Source organism: Paroedura picta, chromosome 5 (assembly GCF_049243985.1).
Source record: "Paroedura picta isolate Pp20150507F chromosome 5, Ppicta_v3.0, whole genome shotgun sequence".
In the NCBI taxonomy this organism is placed as follows: domain Eukaryota; kingdom Metazoa; phylum Chordata; class Lepidosauria; order Squamata; family Gekkonidae; genus Paroedura; species Paroedura picta.
Genome location: NC_135373.1, coordinates 35,399,121 through 35,419,034, shown reverse-complemented (window position 1 = coordinate 35,419,034; position 19,914 = coordinate 35,399,121). Strand labels below are relative to the sequence as shown.

The following is a 19,914-nucleotide window of genomic DNA, read 5'->3' as shown; positions in this document are numbered from 1 at the left end:
GAAGATCAGCCTTGAACATGGCCTACACAACTTACTCTAGCCCCATGATCACGGAAGAAAGGAAACTCATCCCATAAGAGCAGTCTTACTGAAAATCTGAAATATAAAGAAACACCAAGCCCTAAAATGTCCTTACTAAAGTCACTGGTTGAATCCTACCCAGAACAGAAGCAGCTACAAAAACTGGGTACATTGAGATATTTTGACTTAATTTGCAGCAGCAGTGAGCTACACAGAGAATCTCTGTCTGGAAGCAGCCTTAGTTTGGCTCTCTGGTTTTAGCAACTTCTCTGAGAAAAAAATCCAAAGATCATCTTCCTACCTGCAAACCAAAATCTATTTTCAACCCTTCTTTTCTCACTTTGAATGCAGCTGGCTCCACAAGTGGGAATCTTACTGTCAGCAGGTTCCACGCGTTCAACATTTTTGCTGACCTTTTGGGTTTGATTTTGGTGATAGCAGACGATTCTGGTTCTGTCCAATCCTTCTCTTGGCTTGTTTCGGACTGTTCTGATAGGCTGTTGACACTGCTTCTCCCTGATCGCTCCTCATCTTGTGTGGAAGACTTTCTAGTAAGAAAAGAACACCTGTAAAAAGCAATTCCCAATGTTCTCTCTAGCTAAGCATCCAGGAAAGGATCATACAGACAGGTGCTGGCATGGTTCTCAGTGACTCTCATCAAATTCTTGGGGACAAAAAAACAGACTACTGGTTTGGGATGCAGCTGAGAAAGGGGAAAGCTGCTTCCTTACTCAAGATATTGAGATCACCTGGGTCAAGAGACAGGTTTATACCTCCACCTTGATAGCATTTCCCTGAGTTCATTACTTGGCTTGTTCCCAAAGTTAATAGCTGCCATTGTTTTTTTTATAAAGAAAAACATGATGTACTTGAAAACAAGTTTGCAATGGGCACAAAACCTGCTCTCCATCTTAAAGCAGAACACCTCCAGTAGGAACCCAGTGGAAGGAGCAGTATCTATCATCCCATTGCCGAAAGATTTTTCCAGGTTGGAGGAAAACAGCTTTTCAGTATGGTGAATCCAACAACCCTCCCAGTAGACTTCCTCCAACAGAAGAGCCACAAGCTGGAGGAAGACTCCCACTTTTGCTCAGAGGAGTGGGAGGACAAGGATAGAGCTACCCCTCTGTTTTCCACCATCACCCCCCCCCCCAAAAAAAAAACCACCAACCCATCAGAACTAGCTTTGAGAACTCGGAAGATAGTTATCCCAAATACAGATTCTAGGTTGGGGAGTGATTTCTTTTTTCTTTTCTCCCATTCTCATGATATAAAAACCTGTAGGAACTTAATGTATTTGATGAGCATAGGTTTAGAACAGATAAAAGGAAATACTTCTTCATCCAAAGATTAATTAACACACGGAATTCCTGTTGCAAGAAGCAGTGGCAGCTACAAACATAGATAGCAGCAAGAGGGAATTGGATAACATATGGAGCAGAAGTCCATCAGTGACTATTAGCTACAAGGTGTAGATGGAACACTATGTGTAGTATAATGATCCTCTGTATTCTTACTCTTTGGGAGGCCATAGTGTGAGGGCTTCTGGTCCTACTGGTGGACTTCCTGATGACACATGGTTCTGACTACTGTGGAACAGACAGTGGGAATATTTGTGCTTGAGACAAGCTGTATGTATTTTAGCCAGTAATTTCTGGTCAGCTAAAGACAAGAGGATTAAAAATTTGAAATGGATTACAGGAAAGCAAAAAAAATCATTTATTTTAATACAACAAGAGAATCTCAAAGCTCTGTACAAACTTCATACAACTGGTGTTCTATTTTAGCACACGGGCAGAAGACAGCAAAATAGCACACTGCTGCAGCAACAAAACTGACATATGCAAAGCTTAACAGAGGTGTCCTGCATAACATTTAACCTAAACTTCACCTGGACTGCGGAGAATCCTCTTGTAGATCGGAAAGTGGCACAGATGGCTCAGGCTTCTTGGGCTTCTGAATATTAATATTTGGCAAAGGTCTGTCCCCACCCAGTCGATCCTGTAAGGAACTCTCTCTGTTCCGATTGATCTCTGAGTAAGGGCACCCAACCAACCTGCATCAAAAGAAGAAAAAGAGTTACCAGAAAATAAGTTCCTTAGAAAATTGAACTGGTCCACCCTTTTCCCCCTCTCATGGTTTACACTAAGGAAAAATAATATAACTATGACTGGCCCAAGGTCACTCAGCTGCTTGCATGTGGAGGAGTGGGGAATCAAATCCGGTTTTCCAGATTAGGGACCACTATTCCTAACCACTACACCAAGATGGACCTCACAGCAAGACAAATGTTTTGGAGACAAAAGACTACCCAGAAATATTGCAAAGTGTGTGAAGTTTCAGACAGAGAGGAAAGGAAGCAGCTGGCAAAACGACCCCACTCTTCAGTAACTCCAAAGAGCTGACAGAGCTTGGGGAGACGGAGCTTGGGTAATCAAGCCCAAAATTCAGTGAGAGCTGCACAAAAGGTCAATGAAGATGCACAGCATGGAGGGTCAAGAGCACAGTGACCAAACAGAAAGCCTGGGACACCTTGGCTAGGAAGCAAAAGAGGAAGGTGGAATTATGTGTACTGTATGGCATGTGAAAGAGGCCTTCCTCATTGCTAGCAGACACTTGTGTTAGCCTACTGATGGTCAAGGGCACATGCATTCCATGAAAAAAAAGTATTTTAACCAAGAGGTAGAAGTCTCTGCACTGTGCATGCAAACGACCACTAATTGCAAGCAACCAGAAAGACATCAAACAATTGCCACTTGTACATGTCAGGGTAGAGCTTTCTTACTGAGAACTCCTCAACAGCTTTTAAGGTGGCTGGCTCAAGACTCCTGTGAAGTCATTATGTTGTACACCGCTGTGAGCCGGCTAGCCCAGGAGCGGTGGTTGAGAGATCCAATAATAAATAAATAATAAACATTAGTAACCAGACACCAGAGCATTTAAAAAGCCTAGCTACAGCTTACGACTGCAAAGACGTCAAAGGTGAAAGAATGGCTCTATATTTGTGTTGCCATCTTGCTGCTAGTACTGATTGAGGAAGGAAAGGGGAAGAATTGCTGTTTGAGAGTTTCCTGCTCATTCCCTCATAAACAGCAATACCCAGACAGAAAGAAGAAGAGTTGGTTCTTATATGCCGCTTTTCCCTACCCGAAGGAGGCTCAAAGCGGCTTACAGTCGCCTTCACATTCCTCTCCCCACAACAGACACCCTGTGAGGTGGGTGAGGCTGAAAGAGCCCTGATATCACTGCTCAGTCAGAACAGTTTTATCAGTGCCGTGAGGGGCCCAAGGTCACCCAGCTGGCTGCATGTGGGGGAGCGCAGAATCAAACCCGGCATGCCAGATTAGATGTCCACACTCCTAACCACTACACCAAACTGGCTCAGCCAGCAGTGAGACATCACTGTCTTCAGCAAAGAAGCGCTTCCCCTTTTTCAATTTGCCCAGGGCATAAAAAGCTGAGGGGTGAACTCAAGTCGCTTTGGACTTCCTGGTCAGTTGGGACAGTTGTGGGTAAGGAAGGGCACAAAACAAAAAAATTCTGGTTTGTTTCCAAACGTAACTCCTGAACCAAAAGACCCCAAAAGAACTGGCCAGTCCATTTTGCTCCTCCCCACTTAAAAGCAAGGAGGAAGTGAACTGAACCGCTGAAATGGCTGCATGTTCAAGGGCCAAATTCATGGCGAATTTGGGCTAGTGAACTGGTTCATGCCCATCCCTAGTTGAGGGGGGAAGGCTTCTTAGGTCCTTAATAGTCAGGGCCAGCCAAATCTCATCTGATAGACAGCCAGGTTCTATTGCTGCTTTTCTGTGGTGACAGTATTAAGCTTGCGAGTGAAGTTATATGCAAAGCACAAGAGGGAGCTCAAGCACAGCATTTTAGAGCAAAGGCATATATTCCTATTCATCATTTCACTGAAGCTGCATTACTCCAACAGGAGATGAGCAACTGATACATCCCCCAGAACAATCCACTGGGAATTGCTCCATTAACCCCCAGTGTACATACGTGTAATGTGTTCCATATCTGGGTCCCCTGACATGTCCAATCCCCTGACAGCCAGGAGTAGGGCATCCCTGTCCCACTGTCCCTGATGGATCTGCAGACCCTAGAAAAACAAAACTTGTTCAGGAAGAGATTTCATTTGACAGCCTTATTTTTAAATAATTGGGCATTCAATGGGGGAAAACGGACACTGTCACCTATGAAGTTTGCTTGATTGCTCCCAATAAGCAGAATTTGTTTGAGGAAAATCTCTTTATCGAAGGAATAGCAAACTTATCATCATGGGATCATTCCTAAGACTAAAGATCCTAACTAAACTGGCCCTTATTTACCCCTCACCCAGAGCCCCTCCTAGTACCAAACTGGGTGTGAAGACTCCTTGTTGATAATATGGACTATCCTTTGCCAGGCATCTCTGCCAGTATCCAAGGGCCCTAGGAAAGACAGCAGTTCCCATGCACTGCACAGCATGGAGGCCTTCCTCATTGGGCTCCAGGCTCCAGGCTTGTTACATTCACACTGACTCCGGACAATAACTAGAATCCAAAGCAAGGTGACTAGACTCAGGATCAAAGGGCTACACGTGATGCATGCATCGATAACTAGCAAAGGCTTGCTAATAATAGGAACCAGGTTACATGGCAAAAACACAAATCATGGTTTTGACATCATGCATTATGTCGCTTCTCACCTAGTGGGAGCTGCAAGGGGTGTCCCGTCTTTGCACACCAGCCCATGGGGTGAATGTCTGGACTGTCAGCATCGATCCAGAAATCAAAGATAGGGTCCCATCCATCAAAATGTATCTAAACAGGAGACAAAATACCCAGGAGAGAAAAGGAAAAATAAATTAAAATGAACTAAATGTCAAGTTTTTAAAAAGGCCATTAGGTTGTAGAGCTAACTTAACAAGAGTGACTGAAGTCAAGTTATGACTCAAGAGACTCAAGACCTCTTTATTGACATAACGAGTCAAGTTAGGTAACAAGCATAGATTTGTTTACAGTAACACTTTCCACTATGATAGTGAGGCTGGAATGACCTCAAGCATCCTTGCAGACCCTCATCAAAGTACCTGTAGAAAATGATCAAACCCCTTGCCTGATTCTGCTCATAGAATTTTACAGAAAAAATCATTTTCAGAAAATTTTCCAAAGAAAAACTCTTCCGTGAATTCAGCCTCAGAGATAATTCATAAAACAACCCTGTGGAGGAAAAGTCTACACCAGGGGTAGTCAAACTGAGGCCCTCCAGATGTCCATGGACTACAATTCCCAGGGGCTCCTGGGAATTGTAGTCCATGGACATCTGGAGGGCCGCAGTTTGACTACCCCTGGTCTACACCAAAGAATGGCCCCCTGTTACATAACAAACCAGACTACACCTCACACTTCAAGAGTCAAAGTTCCCTTCATCAGATATGAGTCGGAGATCTCCAATCCCTTATATCCAAACAAGAAGGTGGGAAAGATGTTGGAAAAGAGGAACCAAATTCTGGGATCACAATTTGCACTGATATGAAGCTAGCATAACTCTCTCCTTCATGACATGAGGTGGAGACTTAGTCATGCACCAGCATTATTCAAAACATAAAGGTTATGGAAGAATTTTTCCAGACTGCCTCATGATAATTTCTGTTCTCTTTCTCTTGTGCACTAGTCTCTCAGGAAGACAGAAATCCATCTGTATTGTATACAAGGGACTTTGCTGTTGAGTAAATCCCTAGCACAAGTATACAACTGCCCCACTGTTCCAAGGGACTGTGACCCTTACACATTTCTTGAGATGATCAAATAGAAAACACCAATGACTGCCGTTTTCTTGAAGACATTGTTGGGACCAATTCTGCTGGTGACATAATTAAATCACAGGGGCCACAACAAAATATGGAGAGATTAAAAGGACATGCCAGGTCGCACTTCCAATTTTCAGTCATAAAATATATACAAGCTTAATTGCTTGTTTAATTAGACAGTACAGCCCTAGGATACCCAAGGTGCTATGGTAATCCATCCGAGCTCATTTCCTGCACTGAAAAAATCCAGGGATTGTTTCACTGGTTAAGGGAGATGCGGCAAGAAAAGAAGCCCTTAAATAGTAAGTGGCAGGTTTGAGCTCAAAGTTATCCAGCAAAACTGGTTTGAATATGAAATCACACTGAGTTCCTGTGAGCAATGTAAAATACAGAACTGCAAGTCTGAAAATGGGAAGCACTTGTCTGAGATATAAAAAATGGAATGATGATAGACATGCAAGAGTTCCTTACACTGGCATCCTAAGGTGGGTGATATTATTTATTGCCACTGAAATAAATAGGCGTGGAAGGGTGCTATACTTGACAGGAATATCAATGGTTCATCACTAAACTGTATTTCCTCTAACAAATATTGGAGTCATGTTTTTCAGCAGAAGTACTCTTTGCGTTCCCATTAGCTTTACTGCCACTAAATTTCATCGCAGTTGCATATATAATAATCATAACCTCTCTCACACAGTACCTTTGTTATATTACAGGGGGGGAAATCTTTCCATAATCATGATGTTGTCAAGAGCAGGGGTGGTCACAAACTGGAAAATAATAATTTGGCTTGGGGTTTAGGGCGTTCCTGAACCCAGACAGCCCAATTCCTACCCCATTGAAATGAACCAATCCAATCTGTTTTGCTTTTACTCACTTGGAAGTAGGGGAAGGGGGTCAGCTGTAAAGGCTTGTAACTATTTTCGCCTGAAAGCTGAGGGGCCCAGGGGGCCCTGCTGTCAGGCCAAAAAGGCTGCAGGTGATTTCAGCACTACAGAGACCCTGTCTAACAGCTGACTCCCAGACAACCAGCTCTCCACGGGATCAGCTGTTTATCAGGCTATAGGGAAAGGGGTTCAAACTGTCCTCCGGCACAGCCTGACAAACAGCTGATCCCATGGAGAGGTTTCTCTCCCTGGGATCACCCCCCCCATGCCTGGATCCTCTGACTATTCAAAATACTCCCCACACAGGCCATCATGATGGATTGCTTCCCCTCCCCCTTCCAAAGGGACTGAGTGTACCATTTTGCTCCCATAGAGCAGAATGGGAGCTCCCTTAGTGCCCTTGATAGGGCTACCTGTCAACTCTGGATAGTCACACTACTGGGTGTTTCCAGGGCTGCAGAAGTCCTCCCCACTTCCTGGAATACTAATAAACACTGCAGTGTGTCTGCTGAGCTGAATGTTGACTCCAATTCAAGATATTGGTCTTAACCTTCAAGGCCATAAACAGACTGGGCCCCACATATCTGTGTATGTCCACCAGAGAGCTCTCCAATCAGTAAATGGCAACCGTCTGGAACTCCCTGGCCCCAAAGAGGTATGCTTGGCCTCAACCAGAACCAGGGCCTTTTCAGACCTGGCTCCTGCTTGGTGGAACAAACTCCTGGGAAAGATCAGGACCTGTAAAAGCTCATAGAGTTCCACAGGGCCTGCAAGATGGAGCTGTTCCGCCAAGTAAATGGTTGAGGCAAGTGGGAAAACTGACTGAAAAATGACTGATCATCTACTCAGGCGTCCCTCCACTCTTCCCTTTTCTTTTCCCTCTCTTCTTCCTTTCCCCCCACTGGGCTAGTGGTTTTAGATAGAACTCAGATCTTAATTATTGTTCTTTTAATGCTTTATTTTTTATTGTCCATTATAATTGATTGTATTTATAGACTGATTGTAAACCACCCTGAAGTGACTACTCAAGAGGGTGCAGAATAAAAATCCCTAGATAGATAAATAAGTAAATATACAAATAAATATGTAACAGACACCCTTGATCCCATGTCAAACCTCCAAACTGGAAATCAGATAAAGGGTCATCAGAGGACTGTGTCAGCAGCTGGCACAACCCCCGGGTTCACAAGTCACAACCCAGGCTATTTTGTTGGGTTTTTTGGTCCATTCTCCAGGTCATGCCCATCCCTATCTGGGAGTATTTCAGTACAAAACAATATGATTGATTGTTCATCAGGACCCACAAAAACAACTTTATCTGTTAGCTTATTTGTTACAACATTATAAACAGTTCTTCCTTTAATAAAACACAGAAACAGCAATTATAAAACCCATAAAAGTCACCATTAAAACTTATCTCCTTCAGCAATAGCCAAGACTTTAATTAAGCATCGCTAAATTACTGGCACCTTTCCAGTGATGAGCTAATACAATTTTTGCTATCACCAGAGAATTTTGTAACAATACTATAACAATAATGACCCCTTGGGGGTAATTGTCAATTCAAAATTAGGCATTAATACATCATGTTCTAGCAGTAGTTTAAGAAATAACTCTTAGTACTTTGAACCAAAAGATTTGTACAGAAGGACAATTTCATCATACATATCTATCCAGCATGGCATTTCTGTAGCTTAAAAATACTGGCACAGTAAAAGCCATTCTATGCAGCAGACCAATCGCACAGAAGCAATACATCAGGCTGAAGATGGTGGAGGTGAGGAAGCAATCATAGCTCTTATGCTCAGAGATTTTATTAATTTACTCCAAGATAATCTGTTAACAAAATCCACTCCCATATCAAGACTCAGATAACCCTCGACTCTTTGGCTGCCTTTTAAAAAGTTTACTTCCAGTCATATGGAAGACACCCAAAGGAAAAGTTATTAGAACCCTGTTATTTCTGGGGAGGCTTATTATTGAAACTGTCTTGAAAATGGAGTAACTTCTCTTGCCTTTTGCATTCTTGTGGCAAGCTGGAATCCTTGTGACTGAAACTAAAAGCTCTGTATGCAGCACGGCCATAGTAACATTGGCTAATGAAATCGCTCAGTCATCTCTGAGCACAACTGAACAAAATAACCCATCGCTCTTTGTCAATGTGGAAGGGACAAGTTTAGATGTGTACAGCATAATTTATGTTTTGATGTTCAGGTATCTTTGCTCTGATTTGAATGTTTGTTATGCCAATAAAGGTGTCTTGAGTCTCCCTTGAGTCTCTCTTTGTAAAACTTTCTTAGTAGTATACATGAAAGGGACTTAGGAGTTCTGACAGACAATAAGTAGACTATGAGTCAACTATATCAAACACTGCTGTGAGATCTAGCAACATGAGTAGCACTAATCTGCCTCCATTCAGCTGCCTCAGTAGGTCATCTGCGAAAGCAACCTGAGCTGTTTCTACCCTGTGATTTAGTCTGAACCTGGACTGGAACTGATCCTTCATAACAGACTGGTTCAGAAAAAAATACTGTGTTTTAACTGATGTGATACTATGTTCACCTTCATTTAACATGCTTTTAATACTTACAATTTATTCACAGAACAGTGTTGTTTCAAATTTCTGCAATTCCTAATCCTATTACATTGTTTATTAGATGCCTCATCGTGTTATCTGCATTGACTTACACTGTGTAATCTGTTCTGAGACTTAGTGAGAAAGGTGAACTATAAATTAACCTAAACAGATAAAATTAGACACAAGAGGGGCTTGTTAGATAACCATTCATCCAGTCATCTATAATTTTAAAAAAGAAATGACTATTTTGACAACACATGAATGGAAGTACAGAACTAAAATCATCATGAGTACAAAATCCAGCAGTAGTGAAACGCAGCTATGGAATAAACCTTACAGAAAACCTCAGGTGCTCCTTTATGGCCAACATCATCATCCTGTTCCTCCATGGGGATTTCTCCCTTAGGGACAGAAAGCTGTAGGATTTTTTAATGCTTTGTGCAAGAAAGCAGGAAGCTCCATATGAGAAAATAGGTAGTGAGTCGGCTTACTATTGTCGTGGGACCTCATCCTCAGCCAACTGGCCTTCCTCTTTATCCAGATCTGCCTCAGGATTCTTGAAGCTTAAGGGGAAATCCCGATCTATAGATCTGTAGTCTGAGAGATTTGAACAATTGCTCCTAATGGGGAAGGTGCTTTTACAGGCAGCCTTTGTGGGCCAAGAAGAGTCCTGGCTTTTCTCTGTGTTTAGAAGCCCTGAAGACAATTTTTTAAGGGGTTTGACTACAGAGGGAGGGGGGGAAGAGGCTTTATGTCATCTTTTCCCAGAGGGTAAAGGAGCCCTTTTTTCCTTCTATAACTAAATGGAGACAAATTGTTCTAGCCAACCCTGGAAGCCCAGAGGAGCAACAAAGAGCTCTCTCCAGTCCTGGCTTCCTTTCTGCTGGAGAGCTATTGTCTCCCTTCAACTCACTACTCTGATGGCCGCAGAGGACTGCATTGAGCAGGCTGATGGGCTGATGCAGGCTGCCCTGGCTCACCAGTAGAGAGTGCAGTTTTGGCACCAAAAATCAAGCCTGCTTCCTCGTGATCAGGCAATTTCACAGTCTATGGCTCTCTCTAGGGGCTGTGATGTGGCAGGATACCTGAGCAGTGATTTTCTACTCCACTTCCTGGGGAATCACCTCCCACCCCCACCCCCGACTCTCCCTCAGAAGAGGTCCCATGGTCAGAGACCTCAGTTGCAGACATTGCGTTGACGGAAGCAGCAGGCAAAAGACAAACAGCCTTGGGGAAGACAGGCAAGAAGAATAACATTTGTTTTTTAAATAAAGAGAAGGGCACACAGAAAGGCACACACATGGAAAGAGAATAACAAAGTGCAACCAAAGGAGCTCCTTCAAGGAGCTCTCTAAATCCACTGCTCTCTCAGGTGGAGGCAGGAAAAAGACTGAGGGTGGGCTCTTCCTTCCTCCAAAGATAGGAAGTGCAATATATTTCCTGCCTCCATGGATTGTGGAAAGAGAAATCCAAGTGTATCATAGTATCCTCCTCCCCCAAGAGGGAACAATACCGCTTAGGCCTACACAATTAATTTTATTAGAGTAGCTGGGAAAACTATGTATGATGAACTCCACAGCAGAAATTTTGCCTCTTTAAAGAGCAATATAGCATCTTATTATGAGATTAAAGAATCTCCAGCTCGCCTCTGTTTTCCAGTCCTTTAACCAGCTCTTTAAAAACTTCTAGGCAGATTATCTGTTATAAAATTACAACTTCTTAACATTCCTAGCAGTGGTTCAACCAGCATATCTAAATCACTGACAAAATGAATTCTCCTTCCCTAAATGTCAAAAAATAATTGTTATGTCCACTATAAGTATATTTCATGCAACTGATAAAGCAGGTGGCTGCTTTCTAAACTTCATGCGGGAATAAATCAGTTTAGCCGCTAAAATGCCATGGAACTCTTCTGGAATTTGAATTAAGTACCATTTTGAACACCCAAAAAAACCCCACTCTCCAAAGGTGGAAATGAATGACATGGTTGTGCTAGTTTTCCTGAGGTCTGGCATTCTTGGCATAGGCACCCACAGACACAAAAGCACTGATGTACAGTTCCTGAGTTAGTATTTTCTAAACAGAATCCTGCTAAACAAGAATTGAAACATACCACCAAAAAACACTGTGGAAAACTCAAAATTAATCTACCTAAGATTTTCCCATTCTAGCTGTGTTTACATGCTAGTTAGAGGATGGCAAGTGGAGTTAATTCAGCATAAAAAAGTTGAAATTATCCTGCTGATCAGGTTCCCTTTGCAGCTTACCCTCAAAGTATGAGAGCTCAAACATGTCAGCTTTATGTAAGACCATTCAGAGAAACTTCACGAGGGAAAGAAAAATCAATTTAACAAATGTCTATCATCAATAAACTACATTACACTAGCTCCAACAATACTAAGCAGGAGGGTTGCATTTTAGGGAAGGGGGACAACCATCAAGCCACCAAATTACCACTGAAAGTGGTAATTTCTGGCTACCTTAAAATATAACGCATTCCTATCTAATGTTATTTTTGTCTTTCCTATCAGACAGAGCAGTACTGTGGCTTGATGAAATTGAATGCCTACCTTGAGACGATAGTCATCCTTATCAGTTATAGTTGCCACTCTGATTAACATGGGATTTCTCTTGTCTACGGCCTCTAGTTTCATGTTAGTCTGGAAACCATGGGCTGGGCGCTGTAAGAAACAAAACAAAAGCGTGCAATACAAACAAAGATAAACATCATGGTGAATAACTTACACCTATGATCCCAACATGGTGCCTTGTGTTTGCTAGTTAAAAAATTTGAATAAATGCCTCTCCCCAGAACAAAGAGGCAAGCATGGCTTTTCTCCACTTCACTGGCATAGTTTATAATTCAAAAATCCCAGGGAGGCATCACCTTTGGATCTGCAAACCAATCCATTCAGAGACAACTCCCCCCATCACAGAATGGCATTTGATTTGGAACCTGCTAATGTTTTGTGATCTATGGCAGCCATTTTCTGGTTTATCTTGCCTCCATGGTGGTGGCACCCACTATCCTTCCTCAAAATTCTAAATATGAGCCTAGGCTCAGCAGGATTCACAGATCACCTGCCTTTTATTCAAGAATAATTAATCCACATGATCATCACCCCACCAGTCTGCAATCCCAACCCCATCTCTCCGTCATTCTTTAAACAACCCAGTTTAGAACAGAATGGTTAATGTTTACTATTGTTATTATTCCATTCCATATTGTTATTATTCCTCAGCAATGTGCCTCAGTCATACTGGGACTGGAGCAGACTGTGACAAATTTCATAAGATGCCATTAAGGACATTCCTTAATGGCATGGGGTCACAGTCTGCTCCATTCCTGTCCTTAATACGTTTCCAAGTCCAACACCATTTACCAGTCTCAAAAGTGTGCTGGCAGCTTTAAAAACTGTACATCACTGAGAACTGTTTACCTAAATCACAATGCCTAATGTGCCCTCCACCCACTTATTTAGTTGCCTGTTAGTTCTTTGTTAACAGTCCTACAATAAAGTGTTGCCCAAAGGGAAAAAATCATAGTCTTCTTTTGGATCGTGCTGCCTCAATAAAAAAACCAAAACGGATTTTGACTAACCAGTTTAAATGCTCTTGCTGGGGCTGCCTGTGAACCAGTTTCTTCCAAATATTTCTCCCATGAGAAGGTTTTGAAATCCTTGTATTCTGGAAAGAGATTTGAGGCATATTCTCAATATTCTAGAACAAAATCAAGCCACAGTACATGGCCATTAACCAAACACCACAAGATTGTGTGGCAGCTCAAATCAGAAATTAAGCCACTTGCTGATTTTACTGATTTCATACAAAGTTAGTGTAAGCTCCCAATGTGCAGGTTACATGTGCAAACATCAATATGGAAGAAGAAGAAGAAGAAGAAGAGTTGGTTCTTATATGCCGCTTTTCCCTACCCGAAGGAGGCTCAAAGCGGCTTACATTCGCCTTCCCATTCCTCTCCCCACAACAGAAGCAGCTACTCTTTCTTTATTGCACACCAAGCGCTTGGACTTCAAAATGATCTGGGAATTAAAAGGTTTGATAACCCCAATTGTAAAAAAAAAAAAAAAAAAAAAAAAAAAAAAAAGCAGGGACAAATATACCAACTTTTGCTAAAATATGAGACAGAGACTGAACAGATAAAGAATGGATGATTAAATGGATGCAGAACTTAGATCATAATTTTCTTTAGATCATAATTTTCTTTAGATGAATGGGACCAACTATGGGGAAAAAACATAAAACTAACGAAATGTCAAGGTTGAGGGAAAATTGGTATAGAATTATCTATAACACCGAAAGTGATGAGTAAAATGTCAAAACAGAACAAGGTTAAATGTTGGAGGTGTTGTGAAAAATTGGGCTCTTTTTTATAATATGTGCTGGAATTGTATAAAGGTTAGAAAATTCTGTATCAAAATACATACAGTTTTAGAAAAAATGTTAAATTTAAAATTTCCTATGTATTCTGATTATATGCTGTTACATTTTTCCCCTGAAAAATTACCCCTTAATGTCAAATAATTTTTTTTCACGCAACAACGGCGGTGAGAATAATAATCGAACCTATATTGGAAGCAATCGGAATTGCCAAAAGTGACAGATTGGCTGGATAAACTTTGAGAACTTTGTAAGATGGCACAACTGACAAGTTTAGTAAAGATGGCACAACTGACAAGTTTAGTAAATAGGAGACCTTTTGAAAAATTTCAAGAGCAGTGGTATTATTATGTAGACTATATGAATAAGCAGTTTAAAAATTTGTATTAGATTAGAGGAGTAGCTGGTGATGATAACAATTCTGTAACAATTGTTTTTTTCCCCTATACTTTTGAAAATAATAAAATCATTTACAAAAAATGAGCTGGGGATCAGTGACAGAACTGAAATAACCAGATACATTACTGACAAAGACAAGACTTTCCATTGCTATTTGTGTGCAAGAACGCAGTTCAAATAAAAAGACTGGATGTCAATAACATATATTACGGTCTCATAAAATCAACTTAATTTCATGACTGGTTATTCTCCAAAGAACAATGGATCTTAGAAGGGAAACAAAAAACCCTAAATGTCTAAATCTGTTGATCTTCAGCTATGAAAATAACTCCACCAGAAGCAACATAGAGGGAATATCATTCTGCTGTGTCATAAGTGACCCAGGAATGGCTTTCATGATTGAGATGTTTGTCTGATCCTGAATAGAATAATAAACATAAGGGGGTTGTGCATGGACTCCCCACAATTATGAAGCAGGCAGACTTCTGACAATCCTCGCCAGGCTTTGCAGGAGATATAAGGACACGACTGAGTTTAGGACTTCATCAAATAAAGTCCTGCTCTCAATCTCCCTTTCTCTGGGAGCTATCCAAGGTCCTGTAGTATTCAGCATTACAGGACTCCTGCTCCCTGTGTTGCATTTGACTATTCTATTCTTGATTGTCCCCTATTGAATAATTTCCACAGTACTTGATATATCACCCTACAAGCTAATAGCCTGGCTACACCAGAGTCATATTTTGTTCCCTTTATCAGCAAAGTATGACATTTAGTCCCTACTGTCCCAATGCACCAGAAACAGGCATGGGTCTCTTTATGTTTTCCTTTGTTTTCCAGATTTTGTACTTCCATCACCAACTACAGTTGTACTTAGTGCTAGATTACATTTCAGCAGGCTTTTACTGATCTGTAACTGAAGGACCGCCTGACAATAAGGAGCATTGTTCTACTACCTTCCTCAGTAAAGCATTTTCAATTATTTGCTGGCAGCTCTCTAGCATATATTTACCGTAACGCTTTGAGTGATTCCTACTCTCTTAACTGGTTAAGCATCACAGAAACTTCAAACTATGAGTTTGGACACCCCAGCTTTCAGTGGGCAAGAAGAAGGTATTATACTAAAATCAATCTCTCATAGATTAGAAGATCTGGATGCTCTGTGATTAGGTTTTTCTAATAATAGCATATGTTCTTCTCAATTCTGAGACATTCCCTTAACATATAAAACCATGCCCTTGTATCTCCAAACACTGGAGACACAACCATTAAAAAGAGCATTTCTTTTAGCTCGCCTAAACATAATTCCTTCAATCCTAAATCGGGTAGATATTTGCTGATTCTTTCTCAGGAGAGATACTGTTTGCATATGTGTAATGTCCTTGACTTGCTGTACCACTTACTCTTGGAATGTCCTAAGTTTGCTTTACATCGTTGTCCTTTAGCTGAATATTTGAAGAAATTGAGATCGATCTGTGTTGACAAGAAACACTGGATAAAAACTATATAAGTGTGAAGGACTCAGCAATGATTCTAAAAGTAGCTAATTTTCCCTTGCCAATTTTAAATGAAAATCTTTCCATTACAAAATTTGTAACTGTAATTGTTTAAAATTTTAGTTTCTACACTTTGCCATTCTTATGCCAATAAAGGTACTCTGACTCTATTAACTGCAAACCCAATTCTTGCCAGTTTCACTGTTATAAAAGAAAAAAACTCAACAACTCAGAACTTTATAACTTATCAAATCACACAAGATAACACACTTTGCAAATACAGTACTTTCAATGCACTGGGAAACAGTAGGCTTGCAACATACCAGCTGGGGTTGTTAATGGAGTTCCTGTTTCTTGACAGTAACCAATAGGTCGAATATATGGGCTACTAGCATCACACCTGCACAAAAACAAACAGAAAACTGGCTCCATCACTGAGCATAAGAAGAGGCACCAATATGCAAACCCTGTCTAATGTCTCCTTGCTGGTCCAGTAGACAAGGCATAACATGCAACCTGATAGGAATTTATAAAGCTAACTGTGATAGTCTGAGATTCTCAAAGTGTTATCTTTCTCCATTCATGCTTCTAGCCCTCAAAGTTGCAGAACATTCGAAAAACAGAATTAGAGGCTAGCTCAGAATTCCCTTTCTGGTTCCAAACTACTTTGTTATCTTTGTCGACACAACTTCCTCCAAAGAAATAATTCCTTACCAATAATCGTAACTTTCATCCCAGTTATCAAAGTGAATTAGCAGCCGATTATCCACCATGTCAGTAATGGTCGCTACGCACATCAGGGAAGGATTTTTTTTGTCTACTGCTTCTAATTTCATTCCCACTCGAAAACTGGAAGGTGTGATTGGCTGGAGAACAGAAAAATTAGGGAAAATGCTTGTCATTTACAATTATACTTTCAAATAAAGTCTGCAGCTATGTTTTAAATATAGTTTTCTAGATCAGACAAACAAAATAACCTCATTTTGCAATTACATGAGGATAAACCCCAGAATTACACAAACACACACACACAAATGTTGTTGTTGTTGTTAGTTGTGAAGTCGTGTCCGACCCATTGTGACCCCATGGACAATGATCCTCCAAGCCTTCCTGTCCTCTACCATTCCCTGGAGTCCACACGAATATACATATATACAAATATATACATACACACACACACACATTCACTGGCAAACCGGATCAACTGTAACATTTAGGCAGAAAAATCACGAATACTGCCACTTTTCACTTTAGAAACTGATTATTATAAAAACTCCATTATGGAAAAAGTAAACTTTTGACATGTCTAGAAACGGCAGCTACAATATAGAAGAGGCCTCTCATTAATTGGGGAAGACTGCTGAGACTGAAATTTTAAAAATGGGTTAATTCATATTTGAGAATTTTATGTACAGAGTGGCCCCTGCAGACACAGGAACACACAAGAAGTAGCAACTGACCTTGAATGTCTATGAACAGAATGGCTGCCTCTGGCAATGATCCGCCTGAGTCAGAGGTAGAAAAAAATGGGCTGCCCTGTGTAAATCAGAACCAGAGAGCAGCTTTGGTATTCATGGACATTCAGAGTCAGATTTTACTTTCTCCACAAAACTGCTCTGCATGGAAGACTTACAAGCCTGTCTTCTAATGAACTGAAATCAACAGGAATAGACAACCATTACTGGGGTACAGATTGGATAAGATGCTACGCAAATGTACAAGCCAAGCTACTTGACAGAGTGGAACTAGAAGTAAACTAAAGACATGTCTCTTCTTTGAAAAAAGATTTGCATGTTTCTTCTTTGGAAAAAAAAGGTAGCAGGCGGAAAAGTCAAATATCTCATCAGCAGATCCCTGGAACAGAGATGTTTTCTGCTTCCAGGTCCTCTACCATGGCATTGAGATGTTATATATTGATTCTGCTTTTTTCTGTGCAAGCAAGTGTGAGGCTATTATCCACCTCTGTCTCTAGCATCAACCTGAGCATGCATCTTGCTATTATTAGCATAAATAAATCAGGAAAATGTGGTAGAAACAGACTGGCGAGGGTCACACCTGCTTTTGTTAGGGAGGTATCAGGAATTCCTGAGATTCAGCTTTTGAAAGAACTGGCAGAAGGATGGGTGCCCATGGCTGGACCAAGCTTTAGCAGAAATCTTCAAGAAAGTTTTGAGTTCTGTAACATTGTTTTTTAGGATTATGACTTTAGGGCATGTAGCTTCTATTCAGATCAATGGTAAAATCTTGACATCAATGGCAGTTTATTCAGGTTTACAAACTCCCTAGGAGTTCCATTAATATTGTTCCTACTGATACTGTTCAACTGGACCAGTTACAGAAATTGTTAACTTAAATCCTTGTTGAAACTGTTCATGTCGTGTTATGTCAGTGGTTCCCAACCTGGGGGTCGAACAACCCTTTCACAGGGGCCGCAACAGGGCAAGCAGCTTGACCGGGGGGGGGGGGGTAGATCGAGATAGAGCGTTCATCTGTCTGGAGCAGTGGAAAAGAGCGAAATTGGCATGGTGGAACTGAGAAACCCCATAAAAAAAAATTATATACAATCATGAACAATGGATCTCCATGCCATTGGTCAGTTTCGGTTTAATTTCTGTGAAAGAACACTTGCATAAATTTATGGTTGGGGGTCACCACAACATGAGGAACTGCATTAAAGGGTCGCGGCATTAGGAAGGTTGAGAACCACTGTGCTATGTAATAATCAAATACCTTTGATGTTTAATGTACCTCCAAACGTTCCATGTAAACTGCCCAGAGCCATATGGGAGGGAGGTATAAAAATAGAAGTAAACAAGCAAATGAACAAACAATGTTATCTAATATCCTGGTATTCACTGCCTTGTGGATTCTGATGCTTACTGGTCTGTTTATTTGGCTTCAGTGAATGCACACTTAGGAAATGAATTCTGCATAACAACTATAGTGTGAGCGACTACCTAGGTTTCCTATAGCAGGGGTAGTCAACCTGTGGTCCTCCAGATGTCCATGTACTACAATTCCCATGAGCCCCTGCCAGCAAATGCAGGGAATTGTAGTCCATGGACATCTGGAGGACCACAGGTTGACTAGCCCTGTCCTATAGAATGCTTCCGCTTGGTGTGTTCTTATCCCTGTCCCATTCCGTAGTTTAGCTCCTGTTCTAAGCATCTGAAAAAGGGAGCAACCAGGATGAGGCTTTTAAAAAGTGCTTGAACAACATCATACGTAAAAGACAGTATTACCACTTACTGTGTTGAGTGCCTTGAAAAGAGTTTTGGGGGCAGCCTGGACCTTGCCATTCTTCAAATATGAAGCCCAATTAAATTCCCCTTCCTTGTAACCTAGAGATAAGATTTGTAGATAAAAGCATTGTTTGATACAGGGAGCACCAGTACTCAGACTGACTTCAGAGAAATTATGCAGGAAGAATTTGAACTTTGCATGATTGAAGCCCTTGTGGAAGAGGCAGGCATGCAAGCCTTCAGATCACATTCTCACTTTCTCCTGTTTTTTAAATACATTATTGCAACTCTGAAGTGTTAGAAGTCTCTGGTAAACAGAATAATAGAAGGAGAAAGCACTGAATACGTTACTAAAAGAACGTATTATTTTCATTCTTCCTACACAGCAATTCTATGCAGAGTTACACCTGCCTAAGCCCACTGCCTTAAATGGGCTTAGCCCGGAGTAATTCTACATAGAACTGTACTACTAGTGCTTGAGCCTAGCAAAATAAACTCATTCACCTTGCTTTACCTGTTCTAAGGCTTCCTAAACCTGCTTGAAAAAATGACAGTAATAATTTAAAATGGTAATTGCATATTCTTTGTGATTATACATGTGTCAGAAAACCACTACTCAGTAGTGTATTTTCAGTATGGAAGGAAAATTTTAGCTGCTTGATGTGTCACAGGACAGAAGCAGACACGTGGTATATTTCTCGTGTGGAACGACCAGGGGTTCAAATTTCTTCCCATTTTAAACAGTTCAAGGTAGCTGGACTTAGTAAGAAACGCTTCCATTAAGAAGGCTTGCTTGCATTCAGGGAAGCCGATAATCAAGCACACTAAAAACAAAAACAAAAACCAACCCATGTACCTTTAGGAGGAAGCAGTTTGTGGCCCGTTTTTTCACACCAGCCCACAGGGTGGATGTCTGGAGAATCCGCATTAACCCAGAAGTCATAGCACTCAGAATAGCCATCAAAATGCAATCGCAGCCTGTACCCTTGTATCTGTAAATATGAGGCGACACAAGTTCATCCCTTTTTGTTATTTCCCTTGAAAAATGACCAGATTTTACAGTTCTGCTCACTACAAACAAGTCTTTTTCATA

General features: G+C 41.1%; 1 protein-coding gene across 4 annotated transcripts in view; it reads right to left on the bottom strand.

Moving 5' to 3' along the window:
* LOC143837414 (lethal(3)malignant brain tumor-like protein 4) overlaps nt 1–19,914 on the bottom strand; it is a 77,883-nt gene that overhangs the window by 32,005 nt on the left and 25,964 nt on the right. For all 4 annotated transcript variants that reach the window (XM_077337179.1, XM_077337180.1, XM_077337181.1 and 1 more), the window contains 10 exons: nt 19,678–19,813; nt 18,829–18,920; nt 16,294–16,445; nt 15,903–15,979; nt 12,891–12,976; nt 11,860–11,970; nt 4,718–4,832; nt 4,030–4,129; nt 1,913–2,077; nt 435–569 (listed from right to left, as the gene is read on the bottom strand). In XM_077337179.1, coding sequence (XP_077193294.1) covers nt 435–569; nt 1,913–2,077; nt 4,030–4,129; nt 4,718–4,832; nt 11,860–11,970; nt 12,891–12,976; nt 15,903–15,979; nt 16,294–16,445; nt 18,829–18,920; nt 19,678–19,813 — 1,169 coding nt within the window. The remainder of the gene's footprint in view (nt 1–434; nt 570–1,912; nt 2,078–4,029; nt 4,130–4,717; nt 4,833–11,859; nt 11,971–12,890; nt 12,977–15,902; nt 15,980–16,293; nt 16,446–18,828; nt 18,921–19,677; nt 19,814–19,914) is intronic.